Source organism: Liolophura sinensis, chromosome 6 (assembly GCF_032854445.1).
Source record: "Liolophura sinensis isolate JHLJ2023 chromosome 6, CUHK_Ljap_v2, whole genome shotgun sequence".
NCBI lineage: Eukaryota > Metazoa > Mollusca > Polyplacophora > Chitonida > Chitonidae > Liolophura > Liolophura sinensis.
In genome coordinates, this window is record NC_088300.1 from 63836258 (window position 1) to 63855392 (window position 19135).

At 37.3% G+C, this 19135-nt stretch overlaps 2 protein-coding genes across 2 annotated transcripts; one reads left to right on the top strand and one right to left on the bottom strand.

The window, feature by feature from the left end:
- Positions 1-6559: 6559 nt before the first annotated feature.
- LOC135468199 (uncharacterized) lies at positions 6560-14347 on the bottom strand. The gene is made up of 3 exons (XM_064746314.1): positions 14191-14347; positions 11077-11374; positions 6560-10037 (listed from the first exon to the last, which is right to left on the bottom strand). Exons 2-3 carry the CDS (start codon positions 11300-11302, stop codon positions 9553-9555), a joined length of 711 nt encoding a protein of 236 aa, XP_064602384.1. The 5' UTR covers positions 11303-11374; positions 14191-14347; the 3' UTR covers positions 6560-9552.
- Positions 14348-15038: 691 nt separating this feature from the next.
- On the top strand, positions 15039-19124 carry LOC135468639 (ADP-ribosylation factor-like protein 3). Its single transcript, XM_064747003.1, has 4 exons — positions 15039-15190; positions 15914-16091; positions 16361-16542; positions 18273-19124. Exons 1-4 carry the CDS (start codon positions 15047-15049, stop codon positions 18444-18446), a joined length of 678 nt encoding a protein of 225 aa, XP_064603073.1. The 5' UTR covers positions 15039-15046; the 3' UTR covers positions 18447-19124.
- The last annotated feature ends 11 nt before the right edge of the window (positions 19125-19135 follow it).

Below are 19135 nucleotides of genomic sequence, written 5' to 3' on the forward strand. Positions count from 1 at the left end.
TAGAAAGATGTGGCTGTCAGAGTTATCCTTCTTTGATGGGAAATTATATAATATCGCCGTACTAAAGAATATTTCACCTTTATGACGACCGACAGGTTAACGGATGGGCAAAAAAATAAAAGGAGAGCCTAAAGTTAACCACCTCACCTTGCTATAATTAATTCACCATTGATTAAAGTGTTTGACGAACAGCTGTGGATACATCGAGTATATTTTAGGATGGTTCGTTAGCTACCTGTCACACGTGTAAGCGCCTGAAGGTCTTCCCGCAACCTGCGGGTGATCGTGGGTTTATATATATATATATATATATATATATATATATATATATATATATATCCATCTGTTCTTACTTCCGTATATATATATATATATATATATATATATATATATATATATATATATATATATATTTCACTTATTTCACTAGTGTTTTATTCTGTAATATTTCACTGAGACGATGACGATTAGCTTAACGGGGTGGAGAAGACTATATACGTAGCCTAAGCACGGCATACAAATTAAACGAGGGCCAGAGAACCTCACCAGAGATGCCAGACACCTGACCCGAAGCAGCCGAGCCAGAGGGGATGAATCTGAACACGCAAGTTTGTGGCCTTCTAGCAATTTTATGCTCGGCCAGTTTGAGGGCTATATACATACATAAATTTGCAGGATTCTTCCATGCTAAAGTAAGTTAACTTATTAGGTAGATTTAAACTTTAAACTCACTAACTGGTTTAAGCAAACAAAAACGATAATACGGTGGCAAACCTGTGTAGTTTGTCACGGCACCAGTGTAATGGACAACAGCTTAAGGACTTCATATAAGACTACATCAATGTGGCTAATATATTAGCGAAATAGATAGTTTTACAAGCCTATACATATGCGTACCATATAAATTAATTAAGGAAAAATTTAATATTTAGAACAAAATGTCAAATTATAGTTGCTAAAACGGCGATATCATAAAAGGGATGACTCAAAGAGTGAAACCAATGTGTGAGTCAGTTACCGCCTTTGGTTTCAGTGTCCAACCTAGTTGATAAGCCAGTCTTGGTCGTCTTTTGTCAGGGATCATCTGTGATCTTGAACACCTCAACCTCAGGCGGTAACTGTAACGTACTTATGCTGGCAAAGCGTATATCCCTCAACAAATATACCCCTAACTGAAAAGCTATAATTAGAACTTTTGTGAGACACATGCACGACAAAACAAGCGCAGATGTAGCTGTGTATATGTCGCTGCATATTATAATATTATATATTATATTATATGTAACATGTTCAGAGACACATAACCATCGACACCTATTGCGAAATCAATCGACCATGCATTGTTCCTGTTTTCTATTTTAACAGCTCTTATATATGTTGTGATGCAACGGATATAATTCGAGGCGCCAAGTCTATTGTTTAAATGTTGCTACTTTTAATGTCGACATACAGGCCTACTTATACGTGTAAAACATGCGCCATTATTTATAGTTACAGAGAAAAACGTGAAGACATTGAGCTTCTTGAATGCAGGGTAAACGGGCTATACCTGTATACCGCTAAACGCTGAGTCGCATCTACACTTATACCCGCGAGAGAAAAGTTGCAGATAATCTTCGTAAGGCTTGGACTGATCGTGCGATTAGTGGTTAGGAATCTGGATGAATCTGACGCTATCTGCAGTGATCGCTAGTGACTTTTGTTCACTTCATCCACAAAAACTATGCAGCTGCGATCTTACTAACCTGGCTTTTGTCCTACAAGCTACCACAAACGATCTTCGTGAACCGCAGATACACTCAAATGATAGTCTGTTACATTTAATACAAAGTCTGTTGCCTGAGTGATGCTAGAATGTATTCTGCTATTGCAGCTGATTATTTTGTTGAATATAACACACTAATTACACTCATAAGATATTATGTTAAATGTGACAGAATATTATGTTATAATAACAGGATACAATCACTCAGACAACATATTTTTTTGGTTAAATGAATAGATTAGGTTTTTGAATGTGTACTTTGTCACAGATGTGCCTTTGCTATCGTGCGATCACTAGATTAGTGATCAAATCCTTGTGTTTCAATGTGTGTAAATCGGCCGCGATCGACCACGTTCAAAAGATAGCAACGAATGGCAGAGATTGCATAAGCTGTTGCTGAAGTTCTGGTGTGACTGGATCTGAAGGAGGACTACTGTTTTGAATGAATCAATTTATCACACAGAAAACATACCTGATGTTTCTGTGTGTATGTTCACAACAGATATAAGTCTCAGTACTTCGTTAGTACTAGTATATAATGACTGGGCAGGGCAGCACCATAGGCCTATGGCCAACATCGCACATGTATACATGTATGTGTATGTGCTTGGGCTTTAACGTCGTACTTAACAATATTTTAGTTATATATAGCGACGAGAAGTCATAAAGTCTGTGTACATTTAGAATTATGGTGAGAGGGGCATATCTTAGTTTATAATTTATGTAAAGATGAAAGCATTTCGTGAGCACGTATAGGTAATGGGAATTCCATAATATATGGCCATAGCTTTCTAGAAGAATTCCCAATGACGAAAAGGGTCGAGTCTTAAGCTGGCTTTGATGACGTCTGTAAAGACATTGTCCTTTCAGCGTTTGAAAACTTTTCAAAGAAATGACCTAAACGTACAGGAGAACGCAGAACCTTTAGTCCTTGACACTTGGCTTGAACTAGTAAAGAAAAAGGTTGTGTATGCAATCATGAGATATAAAAATGCTCATGAGATAGCCAAACAAGTTCCTACCATTGGAAGGATCCTACCATACGAAAGATACTTGACCACTTTCACGGGAAATACGTCATTGTTCCTGCGGACAAAGCACCTAATAATATTATGTTTGTCGGCAAGAAGTATTACCATAAAGTTCTTGTACAGGAGTTTAATATCACTGCAAGAACTGCTGCAACACCAACGTATTCAATAACAACCTATTCTCAAGAGGAACTATTTAAAACACATCAGTTCTTTCTCTAACAGGATTCCTTCACTATCTATACTACTATTCTTCACACGGATTTAATAGCTAAATTATCATCACCAATTGTATTGATGTTCGATAAAACCTATCACCGCTACATTAACGTCAACGGCAACAAAGCCTTCTTGAGTTCCACTACATACAGGGGTAACCATTCATGGGATGTTTCGATGTTCATCCGGTTGTTTGAACTTCTCATAACATCTATGTGCAATTTGGGAAAACCACATATCAACAGTGTATAGGAACTCAAATTGGTACAAATTGGTTGGTTCGTTGGTAGTTTGTGTTAAACGTCGTTTGGAAATCGGCCTTGCAATCATTGACCTAGAAAGTCCATCTTGGTTGACGAATGGTAGACGAATATCCGTTCAACGCATATATTCCACGAGCTTAAGTGTTGTCTCATTGCCACTATACCATGCCCTTTTCCAATGCAACCGCATATTCGAATCTATCTCTTGCTGTTTTGGGCTTGTGCGAAACGTAGAGAATTAGGATCGGTGTTTTATAGACCTCTATATGTACCTCTGTCCATAAACCTGATGGCTGTCGTATATGCATGTGAAAAATTCAACAACATGCTACTCGTTAATCACCATGCAATCAATGAATGAGTATAAATACGTTCTTTAAAACTTCTTCAAATGTTTGGTCCACCGTTGTATAAGCGAAATATTCCTGACTACGGCGAAAAGCACCAATCAAATAAATAAAATAAATTAACTGTTTGGAAGGATCCCGATGAAATGTGCATATTCATCATCTAATTGTTTGCCTCTAGCCATTACAAAGTGCTTGAGAAAATTTTTTCACCGGCTGACGTCATAAAATGTCGTTTTGGGAGCGGGCTGTGGTCTATAGTTTGTCTTACACTCGCAACAGGACACAGGGTTCAAACCCGGCGTTGGACCGGGAATTTGTATATCCCCCCCCCTCTTGCTGCTTATTTGACCTTGGTGACAATATTAAACGGTCAACGACATTTACATGCAGAGTCCAACATTTAGATGAATAAATAAAATCTCGCTTTGAACTCAGGCTCATGTGAGGATGATATGGATTAAACCAGCCGCATTGTTCGTTGACTTATTACTGTCTATGCACATGTCATTATACCAATGCACGGTGTACATATAGGAAAAGAATATTATGTAATATAAAGTTAAGCATACACCTATACAATACAAATTAGTGTGTATGGTCGATTTCAAAGCCGAAATCAGACGAATGTTAAGATTAGAAAACGGGCTACTTTATGCTTCGAGTATATGATAGCTAACTTCAATGGCATGATGTTCACAGATACAAGAGTGTCTAGATACTCTGGCGACATCCTGCCTTTAGGCTTAGAACCGCCAAGCATTGCACGCTCACAAATTACAAATGTACAAATGAAAAACACCACATTGGCTTGATAAAGGTGGCCTACATATAGCAGCCCAGTAAGACCAGGCTTCTGTTCAGGGCAGTCCGATCTGGCTCTTTATTGAGCCTAGCTGCCTCTGTATGCCGGTGATATAAATACCAGCTACATAAACAATATTATCTATTAATGGTATCCAAGAGCGAAAGAACACACATGCAGTAGGCCTTATCAGACTGTGTACTGCATAACATTTGAGGTGAATGTCCAGGTCGGGCGATGTCGGTCGTCACAAAGTTATGTAAACAGCTCATTTTGACCACATTTCTGGGGCACATCGGCGAAAGATTCAAGAACACATTTCAACAGTACGGGTGCATTTACATAGGCATGTGTTGGTGTGTATACATATGTTGGCTCTAGACCTTCGTTATATACAACATTTAGGGCCTCGACGCATAAGTGGTTTTCTATCTCATTAGGTTACATTAGCTACCACACATTTTAATCAATAAGGTCACGTGTTCGAATCCAGTCCCGGTCGTTTCTGTTGAGGCAAAAAGGATAAATTTACGTATAATTTACATCTACTTTCGAGAAGAAAATGTATACAGAAGGTTTGCTTGTGTTTCTTAGGTTCGGTGGGGTTTATGGCACTGTGAAACCCTCAATTTCGCAGCACACTACATACGTTCACATTAATACGGTAGCCTACATATGCAATCATCAGATTTATGAAAGACATTAATTTTGACTTAAAAATAACGCATTCCACACGTACACGACGTCGATACATTAAATTATCAGTTAGTTCATAAAAAAGTAAACTGCTCCAAACACACGATCGAAGAGAGCCAGTTTATTTACATCTGTATATAATGAAACGTACACACGATTTGTTTCAAGAAGATTTAGTGCATGAATTGCTCTGTTACGTAACACAAAAAAGCCACTCTTAACGCTTCTCTACGAAAAAAAGCAGCAAACGCACTGCACCATGTACAGGCATAATTACTGCATGTCGTCCGTTAAAAGTAGTTCAATTTCTGATGCTTATTATTTCTGATGTATATTAACTCGCAGCTATTACAATGCATGTCACACAGTTGGAGTCCTTAACAACGGTCATAAGCTTCAGAGTGTTTCATGTAAAGTCTGCACATATCATGTTTCACCGCAGGAAAAGTGTCAGGGAAGAACCCACCTGATCACAATCTCGCCTCGGCACGTATGAAGAGGAAATGCTAGCAGGCGTTCAGTGCGACACACAGGGGCCATATGAAGTAATCGCTTGTCCGTATATAGACCCCCATCACGTGCGGATATGTAAGAATGAATGTAAACAACGTCAGACGATGCGCATTTCTTGTTGTCATTGTCTGTATATAAGTTTTGAGGACGGGCCTTCCGCCTGGAGGTAGCAGTTGTCATTTTGAGCAAGTCATTTCTTACACAGAAAACCTTCTATTGTTAACAACGTGGTATTCGTCCTGTTGTTCTTAATAGAGGCATGATCTCACAGATCACAAAAATAGACAACTTACACAAGGAGAGAAATGCATTACAATAAGAAATGACGTAAATGTCGGTAAAAAGGCTATTTTCAGTTTAATCGCTTACCGTACGAGACGTTTCAAGAACGACAATGGCTTTTTGCTACAGTATATTTCCAGTTTTTGTAAACGCCGCATGCGACCTAACACACAACTCCAAGAACTACATATGCCACATGTTTAATTTCAGCCAAAAAGTCGATCTGTCACATATACGCCTATATTTACATTTTTATGTTGATCTCATAAATGAGGTGTTTTGGAGTTGTGCTCAGTTAGTATGATTTTCCACGCACCCATGCATGTAGATGTTTGGCATACCTGTCAGTAATGTACCATATATTGTGACGGTATGCAGCCATAACACCAGCTGACGTATGTAGGCATATGCACCAAAATCTGGCCACCAACATCTGTTACATGCAGTCGTCACTACATGATCTTGGCTTGTTGATGAGAGATTCATTTGAAGACACATTCCATATAACATACATTCATAATTCCCTTTACACCAACGAATGCCAACTTTCTCAACGTGACGAAAATAATGCGCTCTTAATACAGGGCAAATCTTGACATTTGACAAAAAGTAAAAACGTGACAGAACAATCTATGGTCTAAAATGTGTATTGTTTATTTTTGTCTGATCTTTCGTTGTGAAAGAAAAAAAGTGGAATACATTCAGGATTCATACTGTGAGATTGAATAAACCGAGTTTTCTGCATGGAATGCATGCTTTTGTATATATGCCTAAATGCCGATCTAGACATTTAATTTAATTTAATTTAAACATTTCAATGTTTCTGACTAATACTTCATGATTATTAGCGGATAAAGTGATTTTTTTTCTGGGCATACATACACGTACCTAACGCTTTTCTTCTGTGTATTATAGAAAAAAACCTTCGTTTTATGCGCTTCATAACACGATGTAATCTCCAAGACAGTGGGTCAGAACCGCATAATTCTTAAACACTTGCTACATAGTGATAGGGCATAAGACAAGACTTCATGAAAGGAATGACGTGACACACGGTAAAATGCCCAATACAAATTATCACAATGAATAGGACTTGTGCGGACTATAGTCCATACACCGGATCTTCCATGGGGTTCAATATAAATATCCAACACTACCGTGAACAGACATAAACAGTTTCACTTGGGATTTATTACAAACAGTATTATCAGCTCCTTGGTAACCTCCACAGCTGTGCTCCATGAAGTTGTGTTAGTCGATGAAGGCCAACATAAACTATGTCACCAAGAAATAAGATCCCTACATAATCCAGCAATCTGTGACTTGCAGCCTGTCCCACAATGTTATTTAATGGGAACAATACACCTATGTCAAGTTTCGGGTCACACTGGTCCCAGTCTCAAAAGAAGAGATGCGAGTATCCGTTCTATATACACACCACAAAACCGTATAAAAATCAGCGAGTCCTTGACACCTCTTTTGAACAAACACATGTTGTTTACTATCCAACAACTAAAAGTGCATTCAACTACAGGCCAAACCGGCACGGACTCTCAAAAGCGCATTGAAAAAGTGAAGCGACTTGGTATTATGGTACAGCCCTTCACTTGTAATATACTCTTTTACTTTCCGAATTGCGCTCCGTTATACAATGCATATATCTGAAATGAGCACTTACTACTGCTGCTTAATTCCATTCTTAGAGATAAAAAGCAGACTATATTTAAAGAAGAAATCATATCGTACAGCTGGCAGACTTTGCTATACGAGGGAAAAACAGTTACACTACAAATGCCACATGTGTACAAGAAAAATAAAATATCATTCATGTATAAGAAAAATAAAACATCATTTTCGTGGATGTATTCAACATTTCTTCCGATAAAATCCCACTGAAACGATGGAGTACCTAAACAAATGTGTTTACGATGTATTATGTATTTCACAGAACATGTAAATGTGTGAAAATCAATGTTTCTTTATCCCGGAGTTTGTCTTTATATAACCTAATTACCAATTACTAGCACCACTAGTTGTTCCTGGATTTGGGAGCTTTCAAACTGGCATGACTAAATAAGTAATTGTACGAATACTTGAAAGTTAAATAGACACGTTTCTGTACGCGTTTCAATACACAAGGAATGCCTCAGTACTTACAGGATACCTGGAATAGTGAACCCATATGTGGTCTGGTAATATCTCTGACAAGACACAACTGTTCTAAGATACATACATAAAAAGTCTAACATAATGGGTCCCCCAGAAGCCTTCGTCAGATTGCCATCTAGAAGCTGGTATGTTTTAATACTGCATGCACAAAAGTTTGTAAGTCACATTTCTGGTAACATTTTTCGTAAAAGGTACTGTCTAGGTAACAGTGCCGTGAGGCCACGTCATTTAAGACAAGAGTTACGAAAAATTAATTTATGACGTTTTGTGAAAGTGGCACAGAGTAGCAGTGATGGAACTCATTTTGAATCAACATTAGCTCTCAATACATACAGACACTAATATCTGTTATAAAAGTGCAGTAATGTTGAAATCCCTGAACAGTCTGTAAGGATAATCATGCAAGACCTAATGAACAATTATCAGTATTCATATCTTGCATATAACTACTGACATATGTAAAAGAAAATGCTAATGTACTCATCATCACATGGTACATTGATATTAATGATATAAATGTTGGCACATAACAAGAAGAAAACTTGACACATCTGGTACATCTGTACCCCTGAGAAGAAATCGGCTTAGTAAATCACCATATATGGCAGCTGCAATAATATACTAAGGACTGGGAATTATTTGCATAAATATAGGGTTTGACAACTGACAGGCCATATATATCAGAAACTGTACTGAAAATCATACCTACATGACAGATCCACTAACATATCCACTTGAATTTACACACATACAAATGGATATAGTTTTTAAAAAGAAGCACACCTACCTGAGCACCGTACCTCAACAGCCATAGCCCTTTACATACCGTAGATGGTATATCAATATGGCATACACAGAAGAAAACTTAAACAAGTATAATTTTCAACCTGATGATACTAAAATGTACAGGTTTTCACACTAATAATACAGCACAAGGAAAGCTTCATTTCTGAAACATGATATAACAACAAAACGCTCCCAAAAAACAATCAATACTCCTGTGATCTAACCAAAACATTCCCGTTTTCTTTGGCTTTAAATAATTTCAGAAAAGGGGTACTAAAAAACAAAAACAGAATGAGATACATGGACATATCACAAAAAGAAAACATACAAGTCTTATGACTATATAAATACAAAATGTGCTCATGAACACATTGGCCTACCCATAGCCTGGACCGGAACGATGTGATGACCAAACCTTGTGTAATTGTCATCATCTGTATCTTGTGCCAATCAGATTGGACCAATTTCTACATATAACATAGTACTTGGTCAATATCATGAAAAATTATTTACAAAACTGCACATAAAACTATGTACACCGATTAAGAAAAAGAACTCCTTTGAAATAACATATCTGCAGTTTTAAATGGCAGAAAATGAAAACTTTTTCCTGGAACCCGAAAGATTAAGAATGTGTGCTTGCAGCAGTCAGTTACATCGTCAGTTACATCATCAGTTACATAGATGAAGGTGCCATGGCATTCACATCAGTATTTGTCATGGTTGCAGCCCGTTTCACGAGATATGACTTTTTCACGTTTGTTACGGGGGATACACCATCCACTTCACTAGAAGGGATTTTTGTGTTAGATGTGCTGTCCGATTTGAAAAAAGAAGCCATTCTTGAAGCAAGAAAGCCAGGCCGTTGCTTCTTGGCCCCTAATTCAGCTGCTGGTAAAACAACATTTGGAACAATGGGATTTCCACTTGACTGCACCACACCAACACTGTCTGTAGCATCGGTTACATTATACTCAATCTGCTCATCTATTACTGATGGGGATCTCTGTTTGCTCTTAATACCTGCAGGTGGGGTGAACTTGTCCAGCACTGTCTGAGAAATAATGCTCGGTCTTTTAGTCATCAGCCGACCTCTTTCTTGGGGAGCCACACTAAACTCAGGGATGTCAAAGTTTGGACATGATGCTCTTCGACTTAAACCTGGCAATGAAAACAAACATTACCTCATTACTACAAATTGAGCATGCACTAAAATCCAACACTACTTGACTTGTTTTAGAAGTCTTGTAACTTTTCCGTTCCATGAGTAACATCAGTGGCAAACCATGCAAATAAATAATACGTTTGAATATCTGGACACCCACAAATTAGGTTTATGTATGGCGGAAAATTCCCAACCTTCTCCTTATGTAAAGTCACACCTCAACCACTGAGAAATGAACTAAAAGCTGCAAGCTTAATGGTGAAGGAACGACCAGCTGTGTGGGGTGAGAACAATGCTGTAACCAAATATATGAGCCATGTTGCTGATTTGTACATATCCTCTACCTGACTGGTCACTGCAGGAAGGTATGAAATTGTGTTCATATGATATAAAGAGCTTTGAGTTAAATATTGATATGTCTACATCCTGAAATTGATAATAGTTCATTTAGGTTGATTTTCAGAGAGATCGATATAGAACCAAGTTGTTCCAAACACATCGAAACAGAATGAGGATTTCCAAAAAATACTGATATAGACCCAAGATTTTCCAAACACAATGGAATTCCACCATCACCATGTTAAATACAACAGGATACCAGCAGAAATCTGAAGTCCAAAGTGGATCATTTCAATGGCACTGAATATTCTACTACAGCATCAAGCCACAGTGAATAGACAATATAAAACATAACTGACCCATAGCACGCAACATGTTTGATGTTGCATGAAAAAAAAAGACTCTCAACGTGAAAGTCCAAAATTACTGCAGCGCCACCACCAAAATTCACTGCAGCTTTGAGTAAGAAAAATCAGCAGAAGGATCATTTTATTCTTCAATATTTAATGAATTCTACCACCCCAATATACATCTTAATCTTTTTTGGGGGGAAACTTCACAAAGAGTGATACACAAAGACATTGCCCAATGTTCAATAACACAAAACAGTCACAAAGCCAAAATTCCTTCAAACCTACAAGTACAAAAACAAAGACTAAGCTACACATAATTTTTACAATAAACATGATCACTTACCAGGTGATACATCTGGGACACTTAAGCTCTTTGACGCAAATGAAGGATCTGGAGTTTTGGCTTTGATCCGTGGCGGACTGATGTCACGATGAACCGTCAGCTTCCAGGGACCCCCAGCTGAAGGAGGAGAGGCTGGGATACCAAAATCATCTTCTGACAGCGTCATCCCCACAAAAGACCTCTGTGTGAACCCGAGGGCTTTGGTTGGGTCCTTGGTTTGACTCATGCTCTCTGATGAGCACAACAACTTGTCAACCTGTCTGTGTCGTTTGCTGCTACCTCTGCTGAATCCAATGTTCTGAAATGACATGCAAATATCGTTCACACACAAATCAGAGTAACTAACCCTATTTGGCCCACATAACAGTAAATCACTACTTATAACTTCATGGAATTTTTTAACAGCCGATTGCCTTGCTCACTCCTGCACGAAATGCGATACAGAAGGTTGATTATAGTTGCTGAAAAACCATGTGAAGTTACACCTGATTTAATATTTATCTCATCAAAGTTCATATGATTTTTCTTCAACATACAGCAAAGAGATTAGTCATTGAAAAAGTCCATCAAAGTATAATTATGATTTACTGTATGAATGATTTCTAACAAAACCTGTAGTCCTGTATATGCACCTCTTCAAAATCAAACTACAAGGTTTGCAGCTAAATGCAACAAATTCACTTTTATCACAAGAATTTTTTCAGAAATACAATTATGTCAAAAGCACATAATAAACAAATTCATGAAACTGTACAAGGAAATTTCCCACAAAAAACAGCATACATAACAATTTCCTTGTTGAACTATAGATGGACTCCTGATGCATTCAATTTTCAAAGGATTAATAAATCTGAACAACAGTGTTTAATGCAAAGAACACAAAGAAAAAAACATCAAAAAAAACTGATCTTACAGTGTTTGGAAAGAGTGAGCAAGTGCTTGGTGTTTAACGTCGTACTCAACAATTTTTCAGTCATATGTGTACAAAGGAGTCCTTAGAGTGCATGTACGTGTAATATGCCTCCTTGTGTTTGCAAAGACAGAGAGATATAGACAGTGATGAAGGAAGCCCATAGACACCTAGACCTGTTACTGGTTGAAACTCTATCCTGTCAAACAAAGCCTTCTACCATTATGGTTATAGGTGTGTACAAGTAAGAAGCTAAGTCATGTGACTCTGACCTGCTGTTAGATCTTGACACTAACCTAATTGTACCAAATGTCAGCTGAGACATGCGATCAGAACAACACTTCTCGTTACATAGGACAGTGTGATGTAAAATTTATTTCAGTGACACACTTTTACTCCTCAAAAAGGCAAATATCCATGAAGTTCAATCACAGTTTGCAAATTCTCAAGAACCAATGTAAGCTGCACATTAGCTTTTACCGGAATAGTTTAGCAAGAAACATATATGACAAAACCACATGTAATTTTGACACCTTTGCCAATCTAAATGTTAACTTAAAAAGATACAGAATCAATTCGGATTAGCTGATGTGAGAGATGGGCATGTACAGGCTATGCCTAGCCTAAGCTGAATTTTAGGTATGGCAGATTCAATCAAGGGTGACCAAGCTTACATGGATTAACCCGGGAAACCCAATATTCACTGTCAGCCAATCAGTGTCGATTCTGTATCCCTTTAAGATAGGGATTAAACCAACTAAAAGTTACTAGTAAACAACAAGTCTTTACCTGTCAAGCCTACTTCAAACAGGAATTTTATGCATACAATTGAAAGGTAATGAGATGAATGTTTTTTTTACTTTTATTTTCCTTTGTTTTTTTGTTTTGTTTTCCAAAACAGATTTTCAAATTTGACAAAATGTAAAAACTAATCCCAAATAATAATGATTGTAAGATCTTTGTTTACTGGCATATATATACTTGTTCCTTTCATAGCTTAAAACACCCCACTTAGCCACTACAGTCAGTGTACATAAGTATTTGTCACTTCCATAACATTGTGTCATTGTGCTTCGCGAAGTGGATGTGTTTATGTTCAGCTCTATTTACAGACAGAGATATATGTCAATTCTTTGACATGAAATAGACTATAACTTGTCATAAATACATTCACGACATCATTTCGTCATATGCTCTTACGGTTTGTTTGTAAACTGTTTGACAAGATGGGTTGGAAAGGCAAACAGCCAAGTATGAGGGAGAAAGAAATGATTGTAAAAGTATCATTTGATACTCCATGTATATCAGAGTTGGCACGTATGTTACAACTACCAACATTTTAAGTAAATTTCGAGAAGACGGTAACGTTGAAAACAAGCCCTGAAGCGAGGGGGTGGGGGAAAAATGTTCACAGTAAGAAATCACACATCTCTTATTCGGCTTGTGAAATGTTACAGAAGATTAAGTTTGACAGATGTGACCAACAAGCTAAATGAGGGGAAGGGTCATCAATTTTGTCAGAAAACCGTGTCAAGAAAATTACAGCAAGCAGGGTACAAAAGACGAGTTGCAAAGAAGAAAATGGTGGTTCGTTAGGTCAACAAGAAAAAGCATGTAAAATGGTGTAAGGAAAGGAGGAACTGGACAAATGATCGCGAGTGGAAAAATGTGATATATATATATATATATATATATATATATATATGTAGGTGGCTGGTATATGGCATATATAGGGTTTACGGGCTGGTAAGAACTTCTTGTATACATGTAGGTGGCTGGTATCAAGCGTTTATAGGGTTTACAGGCTGGTTTCAAGCGCCTGTGGTATCAGTATATGTAAGCCACCCTTAGACCTTGGTCTCTGGCTATGTGGGGACGCCCGTAATTACTTCTTCGTTATTAACTTCGTTTTATTAATAAAGTTCTTACATTTCCCATTATCTGGCCCATGTAAAAAGTATCTTCCTGTACGAGGGAGTGTATACGATTTGTCACAGCCATTCCATTCTGAGACTCAGAGCTCGCAAATGTTTTGACACGATGTTGTGTTGTGAATGTGATCGGCTTACTTTTCGGTGTTCTGCACTATCCCTCACTAACCTACCATACTCTCTCATCTCCCACTCTCACACAAACGGTTCTGGTCAAATCAACAAAAATCTGAGGTTCTGTAAACACGACAAGAATTACGACAGCAAACTTACCACGGAAAACTAAAACTTGCAGCTTGTGTGTCCCTTAAACGTCATAACCTAAATGCCATCTTCGTCCTTTGTCGCTAAAACCTTGCTGTGGCGGAGCTCGTCGACGACAGTGATGCAAGATGCAATGAGCGAACGTTCCTACAAGGTCGTTTCAGGTCATGGACGAGTCCATATTGAATCACATGGGGGAATTAGGTCGGCAAAAGCTCGTCTTTATCTCATAATTCTTATGTTTGCCATAACATCGTGATAGCAATTAAAGCGTGGCATTTCTATAGTATTATAGAATTTTTACACCGCAGCGAGTGATAAGAAATTGTAAATTCTGAAATTGTGTCATCACTTATCATTGGACGTTTCTGCCTCATTTTGGGCCATAAGATAAACTGTTCTTTTCGGAGAAACTCGTGGTTCCCCGCGATGACGTATCTCAGCTTTGAGCAAATCTGAACGAACATCCTGCTCCCATGTTAGATTAAAATAACCCCCTTGTCGTGTACCACTCTATACCAGTGATATGTAAAGGTAACTCCAATCCGTCATTGTTTACGGATGTGCAAGACATATGCTGGGAGGAATGTATAGCATTAATTCCAGATATATGTCGCATGTATTCATGCACTCGGCAATAGGTCCTAAAATAAAACTAAGACCAAAAAAGTAAATAAACAAATAAATCAAGCATTCAATGTTTTGTCAGAAATAATGACGTCTTCAGAACATTATTATTATAGACGTTGGGGAGATGATGAAAAGTGCACCACGTACCCAGTGGCACTTTTCGTAGTTTATGACGACACAATATGTCACATGGGTTTATGGTGAAGTGATAGTAGCTGTAAACAACATGGCCGCCATGTGGTACACAACAGCAAATTTGAGCAGGACCTCTGCCTTGCTGTTTGTGACGGGGGCGGCGGTTGGTATAACAGCTTATATCATTTACCGATTGAGGAAGTTGTCGGAAGAAGAAGAGAATGTCAACACAGAGTCAGACCAGGTTAATACATAATACTATGTTGTTTGACATAGGCCCTAACGCGATAGTCGGCTCAGTTTCATTTCAATCGTGTGTGTTGTTAGGTGTGGGCCTTGTCTGACATTCCCCCTGACATTCAGGCTAGACATTAAAGTGATGTATGCTGTTCTAGTTAAAAGGAGACTGAAAAAAGGAAAGGATAAAATGATAACGATGATATATTTTCCCTAAGAGCTGTGGATGAGGACTGGTTGACCTCTTCTGGATAATGGATCGAGTTCACCATGTTCATGGCATGCAAATTAATATATATGGTGGACGAATTTGAGTCAAGGGCCTGTGTTGTAATACTTCATACAGATTGTCAGTATGAACAGTTTCGTGTTAATACATTGCAAATGTAAAAGTCATAAAAAATAGCTGAGAATTACAATATGTATAGGCACCAGAACAAGTCCAACAGTGGACTGTATGGGACCAAGAATACCAGAAATTTCTACTATTGATAATCATAATAGTTTGGTATTGGCAGCAGATTTTTTGCCATCGTTTTCTCTTATTTTCCTCCTTGGTGGAAATCAATATATATAAGTAGCATTGGCTAATAAACTAGAATTTTCGTTTTTTTGATTAGATTGGTGTTTGTATTTGTTTCTTTGATTGGTGCATTTTTCATTTTTGTAAATTTGTAACTAATGTATTAAATAATACAAGAGATACCTTAACAGCTCTGTGTTCTGACAGGCACAAGGAAGTGATGAAGATGAACGGAGAATTGTTGTCTTGGGGCTAGATGGTGCTGGAAAAACTAGCTTACTATCCTTCATGTCTAAGCAAGAAATTGTCCACCAACCAACACCTACAGATGGTTTCAATGTCATGTGTATTCAGAATGAGAACAAAGCCATAAACATATGGGAAGGTAAGACGTTTGAAGGAGCATCTTGATTGGCTATAGGATGACAAATTTTATTTGTGGAGACCACATTCACACTGTTGCTTGACCAATAAAAGTTGTTTAAACCCTCCACCCTCCACCCACTCCAGTCTCCTCTTGCTGCAGTTCACTTTAGTTCCATTATATTTTAAATGTCTTTTTAGTACAGCACTTATCGCTAGTCAAATAATGAAATAAATTAAGAACACTGTAGGGAAGGCTTTCCTTACATGATATTTGTTTTCTTCTTTCAGTTGGAGGATCTGAAAATATCCGAGCATACTGGAAAAACTTTATACAGGACACCAACATCTTGGTGTTTGTAGTGGATTCTGCCGATAGGAGCAGGGTAGAGGAAGCAGGGAATGCCCTGAAGAGTATACTACGTGAAGAGAAACTAGCCTCTGTCCCTGTCTTAGTTATCGCAAACAAGCAGGTACGGCAGTGACCTGATAGCTTTACTTCAGACCTTCATTAAAGTGAACATAAAGTCTGCCACTACATATACATAGAAAAAATGATATAGGACACAGCTATCGCAGAAAATATGTAAAACATTCTATAAAAGTTTGAAAGCTGAGAAGTTGAAGCTCAGTATTTGGGATATGGCTCTGATGGACAATTCACTATCAGTAGCCATGTTGTAGAAGCCCTTATGAACTTGGCCAATCACTAGTGCTGAAAGTGTCGTGTGATAATAGACTCAGGTCAGTGTGGATTATTATAGTGGATAGACAGATATCGATGCAATAAATTGGATTCTGCAGTTTTAGTGTTAAACTGATGCATTTTGAACCACACATGTATGAGCAGGGAACTGAGAACGGCTACTCGTGTAACAATGCGTACATGTTGGCCAGGATGCTGCAGTAACTTGTTAGGGTGAGCTGACAAGAAAAGCAAAGTCAGATTTATTTCAAAAATATCTTCCCAAAATTTGAATAAAACGGCCCGTTATCAATCAGAAGGTCCTGCTATGTTCAGTAAATTCCGCGAAGTTGGCGCAGCCAGCTTAGTCAAATGCTTACAACCATGCAGGACGAGTTTGTGTCCATGAACATCGCCCTGAGCGAGCGAATAACTAAAAACAAAAATCGGTCCTTTGAACACAGAACAGAGCTGAAACTCTTTGGTTGGGTATCAGGCGTTTTTGTTTGTGTTTTTCTCAAAAGAGGCTAGGTACTTACAATTGTTGGATATTTATGTTGTTAATAAGTGGTGTCGAATTTTTAAAATATTTTTAGAATATTTCTGGAATGCTACTTTATTAATTAATTGAGCTTTAGTGGCTGACTTTATGTTCACTTTAAGAATATATGTTCTTTGGACATAACCCAGTCTGAAGCTCCTAAAATGGGGCATAATCTATTGTTTAAATTGAGATTTGATAGAAGTTGCCTTATTTTTATAAAATTCATAACTTTTTCATTACCTGGGTTAAAAAATACAAATTCCAAAGGATATGAAAACATGCTTTATTTAATCAACACTTACTCATACAAAATTTCAATACTTTGAAAGTGCGCGTCATTTGGACACATTAAAGGTCAGTTGTATCTCAAGCATTTCTGTACGACAAGTTATTTGGATATTTTTCATGATTCCAATTAGGTCATTAATGTACAAAGGGCAACATTCTGTTGTTACTTACACATTTCTTTTTTCTGTGTGTATTTTTGTTTTATGGGCTTTGTATGAAGATTGAACCTAATGAGTTCTTGCTATAATACAATGGTGCTATTGCTGCTTGAAGCTACTGTGGTACACAGAATGCTAAAAAAGTACTGGATCACTGTTGGACTGGATATCATTTAATTAATATTTCCAAAATAGAAAAGGTATAAAATTTGTCTTAGAAAATAATATAATATTGCCAAACACAAGCCTGGAAATAAAACTTGGTGCAGGACATAATAGCAAGTTTTTCGGCTATTCACATAATTAAAAAAGTTACAATTTTATTTATGTGACAGTTATGTCCTGTATTAGACTTGTCCTGCTGGTAGTTTCCAGGTTTGAAACACTGGTGCATTATTGTGGTCATCTGTAAACGATTATCATATTGATGAAAGCCGAGTCTGAGAATCAAACCAAAATCGTTGTTTTACATTTCCATGAGCAAAACATATTAATACATATATATATTAATCCTTTGGTATTTTTCAGGATGTACCACAAGCACTCAGTAAAGACATTATCATTAAAAAAATGGGACTAAATGAAATTCCCGAGAATCACTGCCTGTCTGTCTTGGAGACACAAGTTCCACCAAATGGGGATATCAAAGGTGTTGAAGACGTTAAGCTTCAGCTGCTCTCGATATCATCAAGGACTGGTTGAAATTTGAAGAGTGAAGTATAAGTATAAAGAAAACTTGGACGAGTGAAGCATGAATCTTAAGGATTATTTAATAAATTAGGTGACACAAGGTTACATTTGACTCGTAGATCATGACGAATATGAAGAAATTATGCACATTATGTAGTTTCTATTTCCATGACTTTTTATCTGTTTAAAGATTCAAGTTTTGAGAACTTGCGTCACATAAATTTACCCGTTGTTTAGTATATAAAATGTGAGGTCACACTAGTACTGCATGCTGCAGCATTTTGAAGTAGGTTAAAAAATTGGTCTTGCTTTCATACAAGTTTTCTATTTATTTTTGTAAAATATTATTTATTGTTATTTTTGTGGGGTGGAGTAATGGGTTTTGTCTTGTTTTCAAACAATTTTTGTACTTTTTGGAAAGCAAGTATTATTTATTGTTATTTTTGTGGGGTGGAGTAATGGGTTGTTTTGTGCTAGTTTTTAGGGGATTTACAAATATAAACTGTGATGTGAAGGTCTTGTGCTCATTATTTTAAAAATATTACATAATTTTCTTATTTGTAAACAAGTAAATGGTTACATAATCTATAATACCATTCCATTCCCTGTGGACACTATAACTTGTGTTCTTTTTTCACAAATATTAATATTTTTTTTAAATTAAAAATATAGCTTACTAATTTCACGTGCTATTAGTATTC

Bases quoted from the DNA above. Each gene is read 5' to 3' on its own strand.
- LOC135468639 (XM_064747003.1), top strand. From the start codon at position 15,047: ATGTGGTACACAACAGCAAATTTGAGCAGGACCTCTGCCTTGCTGTTT. The intron at 16,092-16,360 runs GTAAGACGTTTG...TTCTTCTTTCAG, and splicing joins AGCCATAAACATATGGGAAG to TTGGAGGATCTGAAAATATC. The intron at 16,543-18,272 runs GTACGGCAGTGA...GGTATTTTTCAG, and splicing joins TAGTTATCGCAAACAAGCAG to GATGTACCACAAGCACTCAG.
- LOC135468199 (XM_064746314.1), bottom strand. From the start codon at position 11,302: ATGAGTCAAACCAAGGACCCAACCAAAGCCCTCGGGTTCACACAGAGG. The intron at 10,038-11,076 runs GTAAGTGATCAT...TTTCATTGCCAG, and splicing joins TGTCCCAGATGTATCACCTG to GTTTAAGTCGAAGAGCATCA.